The sequence below is a fragment of the Etheostoma cragini genome, chromosome 8 (genome assembly GCF_013103735.1).
Source record: "Etheostoma cragini isolate CJK2018 chromosome 8, CSU_Ecrag_1.0, whole genome shotgun sequence".
Classification (NCBI taxonomy): Eukaryota; Metazoa; Chordata; class Actinopteri; order Perciformes; family Percidae; genus Etheostoma; species Etheostoma cragini.
In genome coordinates, this window is record NC_048414.1 from 20,343,703 (window position 1) to 20,360,780 (window position 17,078).

At 43.2% G+C, this 17,078-nt stretch overlaps 1 protein-coding gene across 4 annotated transcripts; it reads right to left on the bottom strand.

Annotated features, from left to right (window-relative positions):
• Nucleotides 1-12: 12 nt before the first annotated feature.
• man2a2 (mannosidase, alpha, class 2A, member 2) lies at nt 13-16,860 on the bottom strand. Of its 4 annotated transcripts, none has more exons than XM_034879107.1 (22): nt 16,718-16,860; nt 14,543-15,479; nt 13,960-14,217; nt 13,719-13,863; nt 12,525-12,696; nt 12,188-12,315; nt 11,670-11,843; nt 10,961-11,147; nt 9,499-9,676; nt 8,997-9,199; nt 8,095-8,277; nt 7,816-7,930; nt 7,625-7,695; nt 7,365-7,530; nt 6,264-6,500; nt 5,925-6,047; nt 5,536-5,650; nt 5,105-5,238; nt 4,741-4,882; nt 3,569-3,702; nt 2,203-2,601; nt 13-1,088 (listed from the first exon to the last, which is right to left on the bottom strand). In XM_034879107.1, exons 2-22 carry the CDS (start codon nt 14,672-14,674, stop codon nt 936-938), a joined length of 3,549 nt encoding a protein of 1,182 aa, XP_034734998.1. In that variant the 5' UTR covers nt 14,675-15,479; nt 16,718-16,860; the 3' UTR covers nt 13-935. The 4 variants fall into 4 exon arrangements, with proteins under 4 accessions (XP_034734998.1, XP_034734999.1, XP_034735000.1 ...); XM_034879108.1 differs by having other exon boundaries at nt 14,543-15,050; nt 16,718-16,841; XM_034879109.1 differs by lacking the exon at nt 16,718-16,860 and having other exon boundaries at nt 2,203-2,316; nt 2,407-2,601; nt 14,543-14,697.
• Nucleotides 16,861-17,078: the final 218 nt, after the last annotated feature.

Below are 17,078 nucleotides of genomic sequence, written 5' to 3' on the forward strand. Positions count from 1 at the left end.
CACACACACACACACACACACACACACAGTATGGTATATATGAGAAGTCTTTTTCTAGTCTGCATACAGAATGGAAGAAGAGAAACAGCCCTCTCAGCAGTGAAGTACAAGCACAGGAATGACAGACAGGGGCTTTGAAATGCAAATCTCACACGCCAAGAGGAAAAAGAAGTGAAGGAAAGTCTCCTGACTATCTACGTACGAACCCAGCGAACAGAAGGTAAACAGTCATCCCAAATGAATAATGATCTCATTGTTCTCATAGTGACCGACCTGGCACTCCAGACAGCTGATAGCTAAAGAGCCGCAGCTTGGGTCTCCTCGCGAGCTGAGATGAAGAGAGACCACACATATTCTCTCTCTCTCTCTCTCTCTCTCTCTCTGCACTCAAGTCTTTCGAATCAATTATAATTTGACAATTACAAAGTCACTGTGATGCAGCTGCTTCATTGAATACATAAAAAAAAGAACCAATGATAAACCCATACACCAAATAAAGCTATGTCAATTGCAAATGTCCCAGCCTCCCAGACACCACCGCCGCCGCGGCCCCCCCCCCACGTCATTTGGGATATTTACATTCAGTAGTTCAGTCCAGGATGGAGCAAAGATAGAAAAAGACACAAGTTCTTAAAAAGCAGAACTTCATTTTGGATTACAGAGACAAAGAGGCGCTGGGCTGTGTCTGCAGGTCCACCGGGACGGCCGCTCTCGGAGACGTCCACAGTAACCCGCGATCTCCTGCCCCCTGCTGCGCAGTCGGTCCGGTTACAGTGGAACCGTACTGTTTGCGGTTCTGCTTGACAAAACAGAGAGTACTAGACCCGCCCCCTGCCCCTCCCCCCCCCTCTGTTGCCAGACGTGGGCCTGGTTCTTGGTCCAAAGAGTCTGTTCAGTTTTTTTATTTGTATTGCGTCTTTTAGTCTGGATGGCTCTTAGTGCAGTTTGAGCTTGAAGGTGGAGATCTCCATGGGATCCAGGCTGATGGAGGAGTCGTTGGCGAGCGGCGCGCTGGAGTGCATCAGCGTCAGGGACATGGGCTGGAGCAGCTGCAGGTCCAGGTTCTTAAACAGTCCTGACACGCTCAGCTGCGCAGAGAGAGAGCGAGAGAGAGAGCGAGAGAGCGAGAGAGCGAGAGAGAGAGAGGGTGTTAGAAACTGAACAAGCTGCTGCAAGTGGGCTGAGGAAACTTCAGATTCCATCAACTTTAGATTAGAGCAAGCAGAAAACAAATCCCAAAGTGGAACAGGCATTAAGAGCATTTACATAAGCAAAAGTAGCAATAACACACTTAAAAATATCCCATTACAAGTACAAATCCTGCATTCAAAATTTTACTTACGTAAAATTACATAAGCATTCGCAACAAAATGATCTAAAGTAATTGAGTAAAAGTACTGCTAATGCAGAATGGCCACAGGCAGTGTCATACTTATATATTATAAAATGCCTTTATGGTCTTTATACACAAGTACACGGTACTTGTGCAAAGAGATTAAAGCAATCCCTTTACAGCGTTGACACAAAAAATATAAGAATATAAGATAACAATATAAAATATCAAAAATCTAAAGTCAGAGATATAAAGTGTAGGTAGTGCAGAGAAAAAAAGAGAGGGGCGGGGGGGTGCTGGCACACAGTCCTGAGTCCGGAGAGCAACTGTATACATATTTAAATTAGCTTTGAATACACATTGTGTAAACATAGATAAGTTTTAACAATTAATAAATAATGTTGCACAGTGATGAAATGAAATGATTAAGTACTAATATTAAATAAAGAAATATTGCACAGTAATGGAATGGAAAGGTTAATATATTAAATATTGCACTGTATGAAATGAATTATTAAAATCGGTGCATGTATATATTTAAGCCAGACTTTAAATGTTCAAAGTAGAGCCAACTGCTTTATATACTGTTAGTTTAACCAGGAAAAAAGGAGTCAGATTTTTTAAGCTGATCATATGTTTTCTATGTAAAATATCACTATGAATATGTAACGGCTACAGCTGTTAGATCAACATGGTGGAGTAGAAGTACATAAAGTAGAATAGAAGCATATCCAAGTGAGGTAGTTGCTCACTTAGATTAAGAGCTGAGTGGAAAATAAAGCACACTGGTTTCTTCCTCTTCTTTTTTCTTGTGTGTGTGTGTGTGTGTGTGTGTGTGTGTGTGTGTGTGTGTGTGTTTCTACCCTGACCTGTCCTTGAGTGGTGGTGCAGTTGAAGCCCAGGTTCTGAGCCTCCAGGCCACAGTCCAGCGCCAGACGGTGAAGAATCATGGCTGTGTACAGAGACGGAGAGTTGGGGTCCTGTTGCTCACACGGGTGGGTGGGGGGGAGGACATGTGTTAATTTCAAAGTCAAGACAACAAAAACACCTAAGATAAATGTTGTGCTTGTCACCTGGCTCTGGATGCTGCGCAGGTTCAGCAGGTGGAAGTCGCAGGGGAGGATGGACTTGAGAGGGGCGAAGGTTTGCAGCGGAGGGACGCCGCGTCTTTTGGGCACGACGGGCAGAGCCAAGACCTCGTGGTTCAGGAAGGTGTTGGTCATGTGACTGAGGATGGACGGGAAGCTGGTTGTTGCACTGTCCATAATCTGGAGCAGGGGAGGAGACAGATTTGTGACATCTGTGACGATTAGAGAGACTCTAGAGTCGTCGGTTTGTTATCCCGGCTCTACGGAGGAAGAGGCCTCATCTACCCAGTCAGAGCACGAGGTGTATTTCTAATTCTAGTCCAGACTGACACAGGAATAATCTATCTATATTAGGCTTGCTACGGCACTGTGGTGTCATTTTAAATTAAGAGAATTACAGTATGTTCAAACGATGAGGTTTAATGTTTTGGGAGAAGCCGGAGTACCATCAGAATAGGAATGAGATTTATTGTTAAAGTACGTTTCACTGGTATGGAATTTGCCAAGCAATGATCAATAGAGCAATCTACTGCAAAAGTTAAGAACATAAACATGAAAATATTAAAGAAAATATGCGAAAGACACTATAACAAATATTTGCTGGGTGATAAACTGCTACCGAGGCTGTCCCTTCCCTGCCAAGGTGTAGTCATTTACTCGATCAATGAGTTCATTTGATGCTTTCAATGGTGCCGTTGTAAAGATGGAGCGGTTTGGCTACGGCTACGAGGTGGATGGGGGAAAAAGCAAAACTAAAATAGGAACTGGAGCTACAACAAAGACAATGATGTGGACTAACAAGCATCCTCACTGTTACCAAGGCAACATTACCTCTGGAAGTCCATCACTTGAGATTTTGGAGAGGTAAGATTGAAACAAGGACGAGAATTTGGCAAAGAAGCCATCATGCTGAAGGTGATGGAGCGGGAGGGAAAAAGGAAAACAATGTTAGAGAGTGGAGAGGAAAACGGAAAGAGAGACGGAGTGGTAATGAGTACTGACAAAAGATAGGAACAAAAGGTGTTAATGAACATGCACTCTTATATTGCACCGAGCTCAGTGAGTCATTCAGCAGCCCAGAGACATTTGTGGTCTGCTGGAATTTCAAGAGCACTCCCCCAGCTGCCTTGGCTGTCACCTCACTGACCTTGTTGCCCATGGATCTCCTCTCCAGCAGCAGTCGGAAGCGGTTGGTCGTCTTCTTGTTGTCCTTCAGGCCCTGACCCAGCCCGCGGTTATCGTCCTGCATCAGCCGCCGGTCCATGATCACTTCAAGCTGGCCTGAGGGAGGAGGAGCATGGACGGCATCTATTACACCGCCCCCGTACCGAACCTTCAGGCGTCAGCCACTGACTATGTTTACATGCACATCAATTCCGGTTTTGGCCCTTCTTCCGTGAAAAAAAAAAAAAATACGATATTCCGAATAAGCCGTTTACATGGCTGATGAAAATAAATATTCCCAATTAGATGGAACGTTAGGTTAGCGTCCCTCTTTCAACCAGCTTCTTGAACAGGTCGCCGTAGCCATGTGAGCGCATATCCTATATCCTGTTAATATCTGAGTCTTTGATCATGTTTAAAGGCAGTTGTATTTTTCCTTATCATCAGGTCTGCAGCCTTGCAAACTGTTGGCTGGTTGGTTTGTGTACAGCAACCATGGCAGCCTCTTACCACAGTTGTGGCTTCTTGCCTGTTTACGGCTTATGGTCAGCTCTGTGCGTACAGAGCTGACCATAAGCCGTAAACAGGCAAGAAGCCACAACTGTGGTAAAAACACAGATTGAGACCCATATCCCGAAGGCACTGGGATGTCATGTCCAATGTCTAATGAATGCTTCTTAAACCCGAATAACACCGGAATATCACACGTCTAAATCGGAAAATGTTAAAGTCGGGAAAAAAAGGCCTTCATTCCGAATATCCAACCTGGAACATGATGTTTGGATTGATCACCTGTATCAAATTCGGAATTTTGTCATATTGGGAACTATAGTGGAAAATTTGTGTGTATGTAAACATAATCAAATAAGACAAACACTTTGAGCTATTCATCATTTTCAAACGTCTCCATTATTCACATAACAATGACAACAGGATTAGCTCGTTGCATGATTGGGAGAGTATGCGCTGTTTCGCTGTGTGAAAACCTCTCGAGGAACAAGAGGGAAAGATAAGTGCTTCCATGCTATTCCATACAGAGCTAGAGACGGTAAACAAAGAGAGAAGATTGCACTTCAGAGATACATTTCATTAGAGATGAAATGTGGAAAAATTACATATTATATAAAATGTAAAAAAAAACAAACAAACACAGACCACTCTCCAGGCTGGTGACACCCAGGGCCTGAGCCGTGTGCAGCGTGAGGCGGTGATTGCTGTCCTGGATGTACACCTGGCTGGACATGGGATAGAAGTTGCCCTGCAGGGGGAGCTTGAGGTGGCGGCGGCGAGGCTGTATCTACAAGAAGAGGTCAAACACAGGATGACTCAATACGTCGAACTTACAGCGCTAGGAAAGACGGGACGTTTTCAGGTCAGGGATAGCTCTCTTGAGAGGAATAAAATGCCTCTACACTCAGTTTCAAGAAGGTCATCTACCACACACACACACACACACACACACAGACAGTGTACAAAGAAATACACGTTATTCCTCTCTAATGCCCCGGGCGACACCGACCTGGAAGCCATTGAGATCTGTGTAGAAGACGTCTCCAGTCTGGATGTCAGTGACCAGTCGCATTGCCAGCTCCTTATTGGTCTGATCTCGGATGTCCACCGTCGTAGCGATGTCTATAGATAACCCTTCCACCCCTGAAAATACAAAACCATAGAGAACCAACGATAAGGCCACAGAAGGAAGTGAATCTATAAATGACAAAAAATTATATGATAAGAGCTAACTCCAAATAGAATTTTGCAATTGCCTCCTTAAAGTAAACAAATAAATAAATATGTGGCTTACAGGAAAGAAGTACCTAATTAAAATTCTAAATTGTCAAACATATTGGCCCTTGTTTTATTGCACCATCTGGAGCATTTTAAATAAGGATAAAAAGCTTTTGAAAGGCCATTTGAACAGATTCCGTTGTGCAGTTGTTTCATTTATACCTGGCACATTGTGTATGCGAATGGTCTGCTGAAAATGCTGGAAGTACGCCACCACCTCCGAGAAGAGAGGCCCCTCCACGACGCGCACAACGGGTGGCTCCTTCTGGTTGTAGGGCTGCAACCATGAAGCAAGAGAGTGGAATCATGAACAGAATTTGTGTTAAAAAAACGGCTGAGGAAGAATGACGGAGAGAGAAATTGAAGGAGAAAAAGGGAGTAAATACAAGATGGAGGCTAAGCGCCCGCACTCTGTTGGCTTTGAGAAGAAGTCTGCCTGTGTTCCCGCCCCGAGCACCCCGGCATCATACAAAGACAATACACAAGGGGGACTCTACCAAAGCCTTCGAAGAGGCAAGAAAACATCTGAAACACAACAACTGAGAGAATACCTTTGCTTTTCCATCAGGCAGGAAGAGGTAAGCTCCACTTTTGTCTTTCGAGGGACGGGTGCCGTAGACCACAAACTGCATCTGAACCTTCACTTCCTGAGGATCATCCTTGTGCTTGATGCTCTGCAGATGAGAAAGCCATAAAGAATCATTTTTAGAAAAGAGATGAAAGGACGTCTGTGTCGCATCAAGACATGCTATGTTTACTTTGATCAACCAGCCAGGGTTTGTCGAGATATCAAGCTCCAGGTTGTTTTCTAAAAAATTATCAAAGTTAAAAACAGACATGCAAGTCCTTATATAAAGTCTACTGATTGGAGAGCTGATTAAAACACAAACCTCCAGCAGGCCGGTGGTTCCAGAGAAGCCCAGAGTGAGAGACTGGCTGCTGATGTAGAAGGTCTGCGGGTCAGACTGCTGGGAGCGGACAGGAAGCGGGTCTGCGGCACGAGCAGCGGCGGCCCGATCAGACAGCCGGAGCAGGGTGTCAGAGCGGAACGTCATGGGCGAGTCAGCCGAGTCGTAAAGATGGAACACAGCCAGGCCCAACGGCGGCAGACGGACCATGAATGTTGCCTGAATGGAGGATGGAACAACAGTTAGATATGAATAAATCAACTTAAGAGTGCTAGCTTCATTTCCCTTATTAAATCTGAATGAGGAGTGTCGACCACAACCCAATCATTGAAAGTTAGAAGCATTTGGACATAAGCAACAGTGTGCTGTAATTAAAATGCAATAAAAAGGTGGTGTTCATGTTTGTATTTTCTGCCACATTTAAATGCATTACTTTCTGTGGGTGGAGAGAATTATGTGTGGGTACAATAATTCATTTATAGAGATTTGGTGCAGCAAATGGGATGCCTTATTTTACTAAGGCAGATTCAATACACAATATAAGCTGATTAAAAAGGTATGAGAACTGAAAGAATAGATCTGGTCTAGTGCTGGCATTCAGGTAGATATCAAATGAACTAGGTATAAACTAAACATTCAGAAGTCTGAGGCTTTTCTTATTCAAAAATCTACTGTTTTGAATACTTTTGAGTCCAGAAACAAGGACACAAACATTAAAGGTTCCGTAGAAGTTATTCACAAAAATCATGGACCATCGACAAAGGTCTTCACATTAAAAAACAGTAGGCCTACTCATTTTCTCAAAGCAAGATTACAAAAAAAAAACTAGTACATAGAGAAAGAGTACTCTGATTTAGCACTGCACCACTAGAAACAGAACTAAAGATATCTTTTTTTTCACGAATGCATTCTTCTTTTTTTGTCAGTGTAAGGCGGCTGCCGACGGTTCACGCTTCACTGGGTCTAACCATAAGGTTTATTTTCTTCCAACTTAAGCACAGACTATAACAGATCCACAATGATGGAGAACTGTGCAGACACTGCTGCTGTGCTCGTTCCGAATTAATTTGTCTTGTGTCTTACCTCAAACACCTCTGCACTCATTTGAGTGGCAGAGCCCCACTGAGGACTCAGCTGCACAGGGAGGGTCTGTCCATCCTCCGTAAGCACCCGCACCTTCACCGTGTTGACCAACACAGTCACCACACACAGGCGCTCCTGCTCGATGGGGTTAAACAGAACCAGGTACCTGGTAGAGAGAAGGGAAAAAAGCAATCAGAAGCACAGTATGGCCGAGGAATGAGGCAGAGGAGATGAAAGACGCCAGGGAAGGCAGATAATACCTCGGTCCTGCTGGGTCCAGCTCGATTAAAGTGCGCTGAGGCAGGGAGTCTTGAGTGGCACGCCTGTCATCCTACAAAAGGAAGTATATAAACGCAGGAAACACACTGAGAAACCTTTGGTCCTTCCTTGTATAAGTATTCAAACAGTTTATAATACAGTGATGGACGTGTCCCTCCACGTTTCCTCTTACTGTCTCCAGGAAGGGCTCCGTCTGGTAAAAGCGATAAAAGTCCTTGTTTTTCATCACCAGGAAATGAGCAGCATTGATGATTACTCTCTTCAGACCGAGGAGTGAACGCAGTAATCTAGGGAGGAGGAGGACAAATCAATGGCTGACTGCAGCAATCCACTTCTAATTTTAAAAACAGCCGGAGAGAAAGCAGATTACTAAGAGGAGGCCCAGTTTTTTACATTTTTAAATCTATGCAACCCATACGGTCAATTTTTTTCAAAACCCCCAGATCCTTACCTGGTGCCGTAGTCTATGACAACATTCTCCTTCGCAGTGCCAGTGATGGCGTCATGATGTTGGAAGAGACCGACCGACCGTCTCGCATCAACTAGCAGGGCATAATCTGAGACCGGGTAGCGCCCTTCCATGCCTGCATGCCGAGCATACGCAACCGCCAGGCTGTACAGGATCTCGGCCCCCCTGACGGACATTGACAAACAGCATTGAGAAACCCCTAAATGTAAGACTGCGGAGCATTTTTATTTTTTTTAAACTACAGAGTTAACACATAATCTTAACCACTGAAATCTAATTCTGGAATTCATGCAACTTGCTTATATGGATACACTTGTTTGTTATACGCAAAAAAAATGTTATGGCTTCATTTTGATTGTTCATAAAAGAGTTAAACAGGAAGGAAGGCCCAATCAAATTGTACGACCACATCGATTCATACATTGAACTAAAAACAGGTTTGACATACCCTATATATGAAAAAACAAACATTTTAGAACAGACTTGTTTCACTGATCTGTTTGAAAAAAAACTACAGATATCAAATCGTACTAAATTTAGGTGTGGCTGAGTGTTAGTTAATGTCTAAAAAAGGCTATGCATTTGGGAGTGATACCAGGTTCGAATCCTGTGTCTGGATTTGGATTGCGCCTTACTTTATTGTTGTGTTTTCATATCCAGACAAATTATGTTTTTTTTTTTACAATTTTTTATTATTATTTAAGACTGTGCCTTTAATTTGACACAGGATCTTGCAGATACTGATCTGTTCTTTCACCCAGTATGCCACACCTACATCTTGTTACATGGCCTGTTGTAGAGCTCCCTTACATTAAACATGTAGAGTACAGCATCATTAATACACGGCAGGTTGTGGGTGTTGGGTGTAATTAAATCCATCCCACCTGAGATGTGACTCTATCACACGGTCCAGGCTCTTGTAAAAGGGCCGAGAGGTGAAATAGCCAGTCCAGTAGTGGTCTTCCCGGTCTGCATAAGCAAAGAAATCTCCACTAAGCACAGGGTAGTCTGGGGGTCTGGATCCCTGGGCCACTCCGTGTGCTTTGTATACAGCGCTGAAGTAGTCTGTGAGAGTCCCAAACTGAGCCTGGAGGAGCAGGTGACACATTGTTAATATAGAAGAAAAGGAGGAAAAACAAAACAAAAAACACATTTCTCATTAGAATGCAAGCGCCTTTCATCTTAAATAGCATCTTCTGAACCAAACATCGAGGCGTGACAGATTATTTGTTCTGTAAGCAAGTTAAGATACCACTGCATGATTTATTATTACAAGAATGGTTGTACGTTGAGACACTTGGTACAGCGTACGCTGAGAAGAACAAAAACAATGAAAAAAGACGCACCCAAAAAAACAACACTATTTTTGACAAGTCATTTTCTCACTTGTACGTGCATCTCTGGGTGAGAATTCATGTAGTCAAACAGCTTCTGGTAATTGGTATACTGCTGATCCCACTCGAGCGCCTTGTCGTAGCGGAAGTCGTCTCCCAGCGGGACAAGGAGCACCTTGCTGCGGTAGAGTTTGGACTTTTTACGGTACTGATCCAGGAGCAGCTGTGCCCTGATTGAGAAAGGGGGAGAGAAAGAGGGGGGAGGGGGGGGGAGGAAAAATTGAGGGGACACTTCTCTTGGCATCCAAACTGCCCTGCTTTGCATGCGCCTGTTTTGTAGGAAATCACTATGACCTTGGAAAGTGGAGGATCAAATTAGCCCAGGTGGTATTTTCCATTAGCCACAGAAACATGTCCTCTGGAAAGTTTTTTAGGTCCTCTAAAAGCTGCTACACTATCTGCAGTCCATGTCTGTCGCCCCCCCGTTCATTCACCCTCTCTGGCTGTTGTTATTGGCTTAAGCTCAAGTTCAGTTTATTTGTAAGGGACTAGCACAGATAATATTGAGAGTTTTGCAACACTGTGTGTGTGTGTGTGTGTGTATATAAAGTAAGAAATGTTATGCATGTAGACCTCATAGTCCAACTCATGCTTGACATTGGAGGCGGACACCTTTTTTTATGTTTTACATGCACACGTAGCAAACATATTTTTGACTAGTAGGCACCCCTGACTTTGGTTATTTAAGACTAGACCAAGATATAGTCTTAGCAGGACATTTTTAAGATATAAAAGTCAGTGCTCTTTAGTGGACAAACAATGTAATGGAAACCCAGTTTCTATATTTTAAAGATTAAACATGTATTTAAACATTTTTGTATTCACTGAATTGATCCATTAGTCTTTAAAATGTCAACTAAAGCCCACCTTGACCTCTTTAAATGTCCATATACTATTGCATAAGAAATGTATTGTATAAGAAAACCAGCAATTTCCTGCCTTTAAGAACAAGAAATACAGATTATCTGGCTTTTTTTGCTTTGTGAATGATTATTCGATTTTCAAAAAACTTGCAAATCAATTGTTTGACAATTAACATATCAACTAATCAGCTGTACTTTCAGCTCAACTGTACACCAATAACAACAACAGTATATCTGCAATTATCAAATTACAGCAGATATATCAGCCCAGGCAATACATCAGTCTTACTCTAGTTATGGTCTGGCTACACCGCTTATCCCTTCTGGGACAGGGAAAAAAAAATGCTCTGGCTTGTTTGTATTTCTTTAAAACAAATCACAACCGTCCTGGATGCCCTAAAAGCAGCAATGGTGCCCTTGCAAAATAGATATAAAATTTGGTGCCGGATTTCAGGCTTTATCCCAAAACTGTACATCCATTGATACAGAACAAATTTAGGGATACCCTTTAAGAGCTTATTCTGAGACAAAATCTGGATTAAACCTACTTAACGTACCCAAAGTGAGAGACTTAACCCCCACATGTCTCACCTCTCTGCTACATTGGCCTCTACCACAACTTTAGGTGGCACTTTCCAGGGACAGTTTATGCGACCACCTGGTAACCTCTTGAAATCGAACTGGCAGCAGATCTTTGGGTCGGGCCCGCATGTGTGAGGCACGTCGTAGCTGTAGAACGGCATCATGTGGCAAAAGATATCTGTGTTCGATCCAGTGTCTGTCAAAGCAGTAAAGTAAAAATCAAAACACCAGCTTAAGAGACACATATTGTTGACAGCAGCCTCAAAAGACCAAAATGAAATACAATTATAAGGCATGTTCTCCCCTGAGTAAAGGTGGTATTTGTGATTCACAGACACCAGTGCTCATAAACTTGTTGGCAATTGAAGTTCCCAACCACAGCGTACTCTGGGGACTGTCAAAAGTCATTCTGGATAAAGCAGCCAAAAGTGTAATGACATCCCCAAAGGAACTGAGTACCACAAATTGAGAATATCTAACAGTGTAGTACCAGAGGATCTTTCCATTAGGTACAGACGGACAGTAAATTGTCAGCAGATGTCCAATTCAATAAGAAATAATAGCAAAGAGAGCGCTTCTGGGGCTTTTACGCACTGGTTGTTCTGCCACAAAGTCTTTCAAAAGCTATGACAATTGCCATGACTCATTCTGCAACGAACTTAGGAAAGACAAGATAATCACATGAATCAAAGGACATTGCTGGCTCTGGTCCACTCACCCCAGGCCTGCCTCCACATAAATTCCAGGTTACGGGTGGAGGCAAAGTGTTTTTTGATAGAGTAGTGGATCCTCTGAATGAGCATGCTGGTCAGGTTGGCCCTCTTCAGTATATAGGACATGGTTGCACTGTGACCGAAAGGGTCTACCGCCCACCCGCTGCGAGGAGTTATACCTGTGACAGCAAGCAGAAAGGAAGTTGTTCAGGTTTATGCTCAGAAAGGAAGGAATGCATCTTTTAGAAAAACATTCCCCTCAGCAGGGAGCGGTAAGAGCAGCACAAAATATTTGATCACCCACTGAGTGAGGGGCTGCATGTGGGATGACAAGCTTAGATTTCACCATCGAACCTTAATTTAACTGAACTGCTTTTAAAAAGAAGTGAAAATAATAATTGGGGTGATGACAAAAGGACTAACATTTTCAGAGAAAAGAGCATCTTGAGCCTTTTAGCATTATTACCGTAGTCTAAATATAACCAAAGAGGCAAAGAGAAAGGACTCATTTCTGATGGTGTACCTAGATTTCTCTCCAGCCACTGATGTCCTTCAATGAGCTGGTCTATCATGGCAAAGTAGTGGGCGTTGGCTTCATCCGTCATAACCCAGCCTCCTGTGACAATCTCTAGCTGCCCTCCAAGGATCAGTCTGTGGAACAGAGAGGATTTAGAAAGCAAGGTCCCAATAACCTGACCCCTAGGAAAGAGAGTCACATTGACCAGGCGACCAGCTATTTTTAGAGCATCCTCAATCTGCCAGCGGATACAATACTGGACTCAGAAAATCTCCACTAGTTGTCAATAGTTAGGTGGTTCAATAAACGGCAAAACGGTGCGCTTCTCTAAGCTGTGACTCACTTTCGCATAGCCTCCTGCTTGTGTGTGTCGGCGCTCTCCCACCACTGGGAGAAGTACGAAATCTCAGACCAGATGAACTTCCTGCGAGGATCCTCCGCCAGCTTCACCACCATGTTGTTCAAAATATGTTGCGTCTGGTCTGTGAAGTACTTGTCAAAAGTCTTCACCCAACCTAACAAGACAAGAGAGTAAAACTGAACCATTTGCAAAACAGATGGTTGCTACAAATTGGACGATCCATCCCTTTATGTAGCTGACCAGAAAACAGGGCAAGTAAGAGACTCAAAAAAACTCAAAAAATAAAACTCATGTTTTATTTAAGTCGAGCTGTTCCCCTTAGAAAGCCATTTAGCAGAGGGGTTTCAAAGAAAGTGACTAAAAAGCACTTCCTATGCGTCTTTAGTGCGTAACAGCGTTGAATACCACAGACTCCTGTGAAAAATCTTGTGAAATATTTATCTCAAATATATTTTACACAGATCAAAGTTCCACATTCTGATGCTGCAGTTATGCAGAGTTAAAAGCGATGCCTAAGAAATGGCGATAGTTAAGTGCCCATAGTCAGTTGGGAGTGACAGGACTATTTACTGCAGTCTTAGTGTTACTCATTGTTTGAGGTTCTAACCCGCAGTTGAATAAAAGCTCTTAAAAACCCTTCTTTGCATTTAGTGAATTGAGCCTATTACCAGTAAACCTGCTTTCCCCTGCCTTCAGTGTGAGCTAACAACATGCTGGACACTGAATGTTGCAGCCAAAGACACTAAAGAAAACTCCAGCAGAGTATAATCAAATGCCGCTCCAAATGACGCCAGTTCACATTGTTGAAGGACAGAATTTGCAGGTGCCTGCAGGCTGTCAACATATCAACAACTGTCAAGTTAGCAAGCATGTGACAGGCTATAAAACAAAGTTTAATGGAGATGTCAGTCAAAAATAAAATCTCACCCAATCCAAACTATTTATAGCTAGAGCTTTCCAATGCCAATATCTTCCTAATTCCATTGTCTGGATTATGCTAATATTAATGACTCCCAGTAGCTCGTCTACAGACGAGATCATTTAAACTTGCTGTGCCGTGTTCAGACATACTCGAGGCTGCGCTTTAAGATACAGATTGAAAGACTTTTGGACTAGCACCAAGACCTTTACAACTTTCAACAAAGTTTTGCTGTGTGTCTTATGCTCTCAACTCACCTGGATCATTGTGGGAGTGGGGGACCACAAACACTTGCAGCGGTTCATTGTCCCACTCATCAGGTTCATAAGTAATGTCAAAGCCCTGTTTCCATACGCCGCCATCAGGATTGTCAAACTTGAGAATGGAGTACACATCCAGCATCTAAAATGAAATACAAACTTAGTGTTTGTTCACCAGACATACTCCAAAAATAAGTTATGATGATGGGGGGGGGAACTAGTAGTATAGCAGGCTCACCTGAACGTCTGCTTGACCATGGCTGCCTAAAGCCGCTTGGCAATCCTGGGGCTTGACAGCAAGGAAAGTGGGACGGCCGTCGAACGGTAGGACCCAGGAACCATTGGCACTTCTGAACGGCAGGTGGCCGCTGGGAGACACAGCTCCTGTGTCTGTGAGCTCCATCACAGAGTCCTTTATGTGGCTGATGATTTGGTGGTTTTCCTCCAGGAGCTGCTCCAACTGCTCTATGCGGTTTTGCAGAACTGAGATTTGGCTCTACAATACAGTAACACACATATCATCACATCAATCTTCCGTTACAGTGAACAAACTTCAGTTTTAAGACTAGAAATTGAATGATCTGGGATGATCTTCTGATTCAGCCAAGGTAACAAATAGCAGTATGAGATTAATCAGCTCTAAAGATATCTACACAACAATAGGGACACAACATCAACATTTAAATATTTGTTCAAAGAATATATATTAAACCTTGTCTTACAGGATATGGAAGTGTAGAATAATATTTTTGAATAGAAATGACAAGAACATGGTTTTCACATATGATATGATGCACCACCATTACAGCAATTATTCTTACCCGTGGAAAGTTTCCGCCATTCTGTCGCCTTGCAGGATCATGTTGGACTCGATCCAACATCAGATACAGTGAGAACACAGCCACACAGAATATGGCCCCTCCACACACTGTCACCTGTTTCCTCAACTTCATCCTCTTCTGGAGCGGTCGTCTTTCTGGGGTTTGAATTATTTTTTTTTAATTACCTTGACTGTTTTTTTCCCAGCAAAGAGAGAAAATGTCCTTAAAAACTGAAATGCAATCCTTAAGGGTGCAGAAAAAAAAAAGAAAGAAAAAAAAACAACCCGCTACACCAGGATTAATGGTTCAGTTCCACTCCCGCGATGCCTCCAGCCTCCACTCACCATACTGAAGACCACAACCAAGGGGGCTACAGCAAGTGGCAGCAGTGGACAAGGGTACTAAATCAGCAATAGCTGGCAAACAGTCTGTCAGCTTTGGCTAAACCACAGCCACCGGTGGGCTCCTTCAAAGTAGCCCTTGTGCTCAACCATCCAAACTGATGAGACTGCAGGAAAATAAAAAAACAAATGCCACACAGAAGGGGCTCTGACAGGAAGCCTAGTGTTCTTGCATGATGTGTGTAACCGTGGGCATGGTTTCCCGGTCCAGTCCCTACTCCCACAGCACCGTGTGATCGTCCAGAACAACCAGAGTCCCCTTTTGCTTAGTTGGCCTCTGATGCCATAACAGTTTGCACTTTAGACTGCGGCAGTGCAAAGAAGTAGGCTGAGAAAAAGACCAACTTGGCTTAGAGCAGCAGCTTTTTAAATCAAGCCTCAACTTTGCCCGAAGCAGCTCCAGGAATTAAAATGAGACAAATGTCATTCTTCTCTCAGTAGTATAGTGACAGCATATCTACTGTGGCAGAATGGGCAGTGTTGCTGTCCTCAATCACAAGTGCCAAGTTGAAATGACATCAAAGGGTCTTCTTCAGCTGTTAAAGAAATTTGAGATTAATGGATGGAGCATGCAAAAAATATATGTACTCAGCCTTCCAGAGAGGAACTGTCACAGACAAGAAGCGCAAGTTAAAGGAACTGTGTGGGAGAGTGAGAAATACTTTTTTTTGATCCTACAAGTCAAGTCAACAGGGGTATGGGAAGTCAAGCTGAACACAGTGGCCTGAGTTTCCCCACAGCACTAATAGGTGTTCTTGTTTCCCTCTGAGTGCAAATCCAACACGACCATAATCCGCTCACTTTTCAGGCTGGCACTATCTACGATTTAACACAGGGAGTGGGGATAATGACCTGCCACTTACACTTGCTAAGCCTGACTGAAAAATAGCCACACTGTCAGAAGGAAGATGAATATTTCTTAGATTATATGTGCCACATATCTCTAACAAGAAAGGCTTTGTAAGCTGGGGTGCCTGACAGAAGACTACAGCTCAACATGTACGTGACAAAATGTAAATGAACCAGATCTCAAGATGCTCACATGATGGCAGCATCAGGGGAAATAGGAATCAATATTCATATTAACCTGTATAAACTAGGAAATATCTCTTACCAGTATTCTTGGGGTTATTGACTCTACGGCTGGCACCTCTGTTAACGGTTCACTTGGATGACTTTTAGTTAGCTAGCGCTGGGCAGCTAGCCAGCTACACTGCGGTGCTTCCAACTTAAGAGCATTAAAATACCTGAATTTGGACATTATCCTGTGTAAACTTAAGATTCACGGCAGCTAGTAATACATGCAACCCATGTTAACGCTTTAGCCACATTAACGTACTCTGCCGAACTTTAATAACCCCTTTAACATTAACTAACGTCAGACATCACGGATATGCAGCTCTAACAAGCTAGCGCTTTAGCCACTAGCTAGCTAGATGTTCATTTATCAAGTTACCACATCAGCTCGACTGGTTTACGAGCTATCTTTAAGAGGCCGACAACGTCAATATTAGGGCTGTAAATTAATGATAAATCTAGGTGAACAGCAGTCAAACGTGTTCTTTGACATCCGTGAGAAGTCTGTGCTGGACGGCATTTGTCGTTAACGTTACAGACGGCTGCAAGTATTGGTTTGATACTATTAAACCTATACGTGGCTGATATTTCCTGGCTAACCATTGACTAACCATCTCAACCTCGGCTAACACTCATGTTACGTTACGAGCTTGGGACCTTGTCTCTTGGTAAACGAAATATAAAAATCTGACGTTACCCATCAAATGAGTGTAATCCGGAAGGTAGAGCCCAGCAGTGTGTGTGCTTTCAGCTGCAGGCTGACAGATCGCCAACTGACTGAACCAGTTAGCCTAGCAGCTAGCACAACTGAGCTGCTGCAAAGGCTTCTGGGAAGAGAGGAGCTGCTTATCAGTTGGCTATTGGCCAATAGCTACAGCAGATTGCACAATAAATGCACCGACTTTTCATTTTATTTAGAGTATGAGGGTCTGCAATGCAACATAGGTTTATAAATTTTCTGAATTATTATATGATTATAAAGACAACGCCCAGGGTGATTGTGTGATGGGTTAAAGTGTGAATTAGATGACAGCATAAGAATAAAGTGGGCTACATAT

Bases quoted from the DNA above. Each gene is read 5' to 3' on its own strand.
- man2a2 (XM_034879107.1), bottom strand. From the start codon at position 14,674: ATGAAGTTGAGGAAACAGGTGACAGTGTGTGGAGGGGCCATATTCTGT. The intron at 7,931-8,094 runs GTAAGGATCTGG...CCTCCTCCCTAG, and splicing joins GTCATAGACTACGGCACCAG to ATTACTGCGTTCACTCCTCG. The intron at 5,239-5,535 runs GTATAAATGAAA...TTGTATTTTCAG, and splicing joins TCGCATACACAATGTGCCAG to GGGTGGAAGGGTTATCTATA.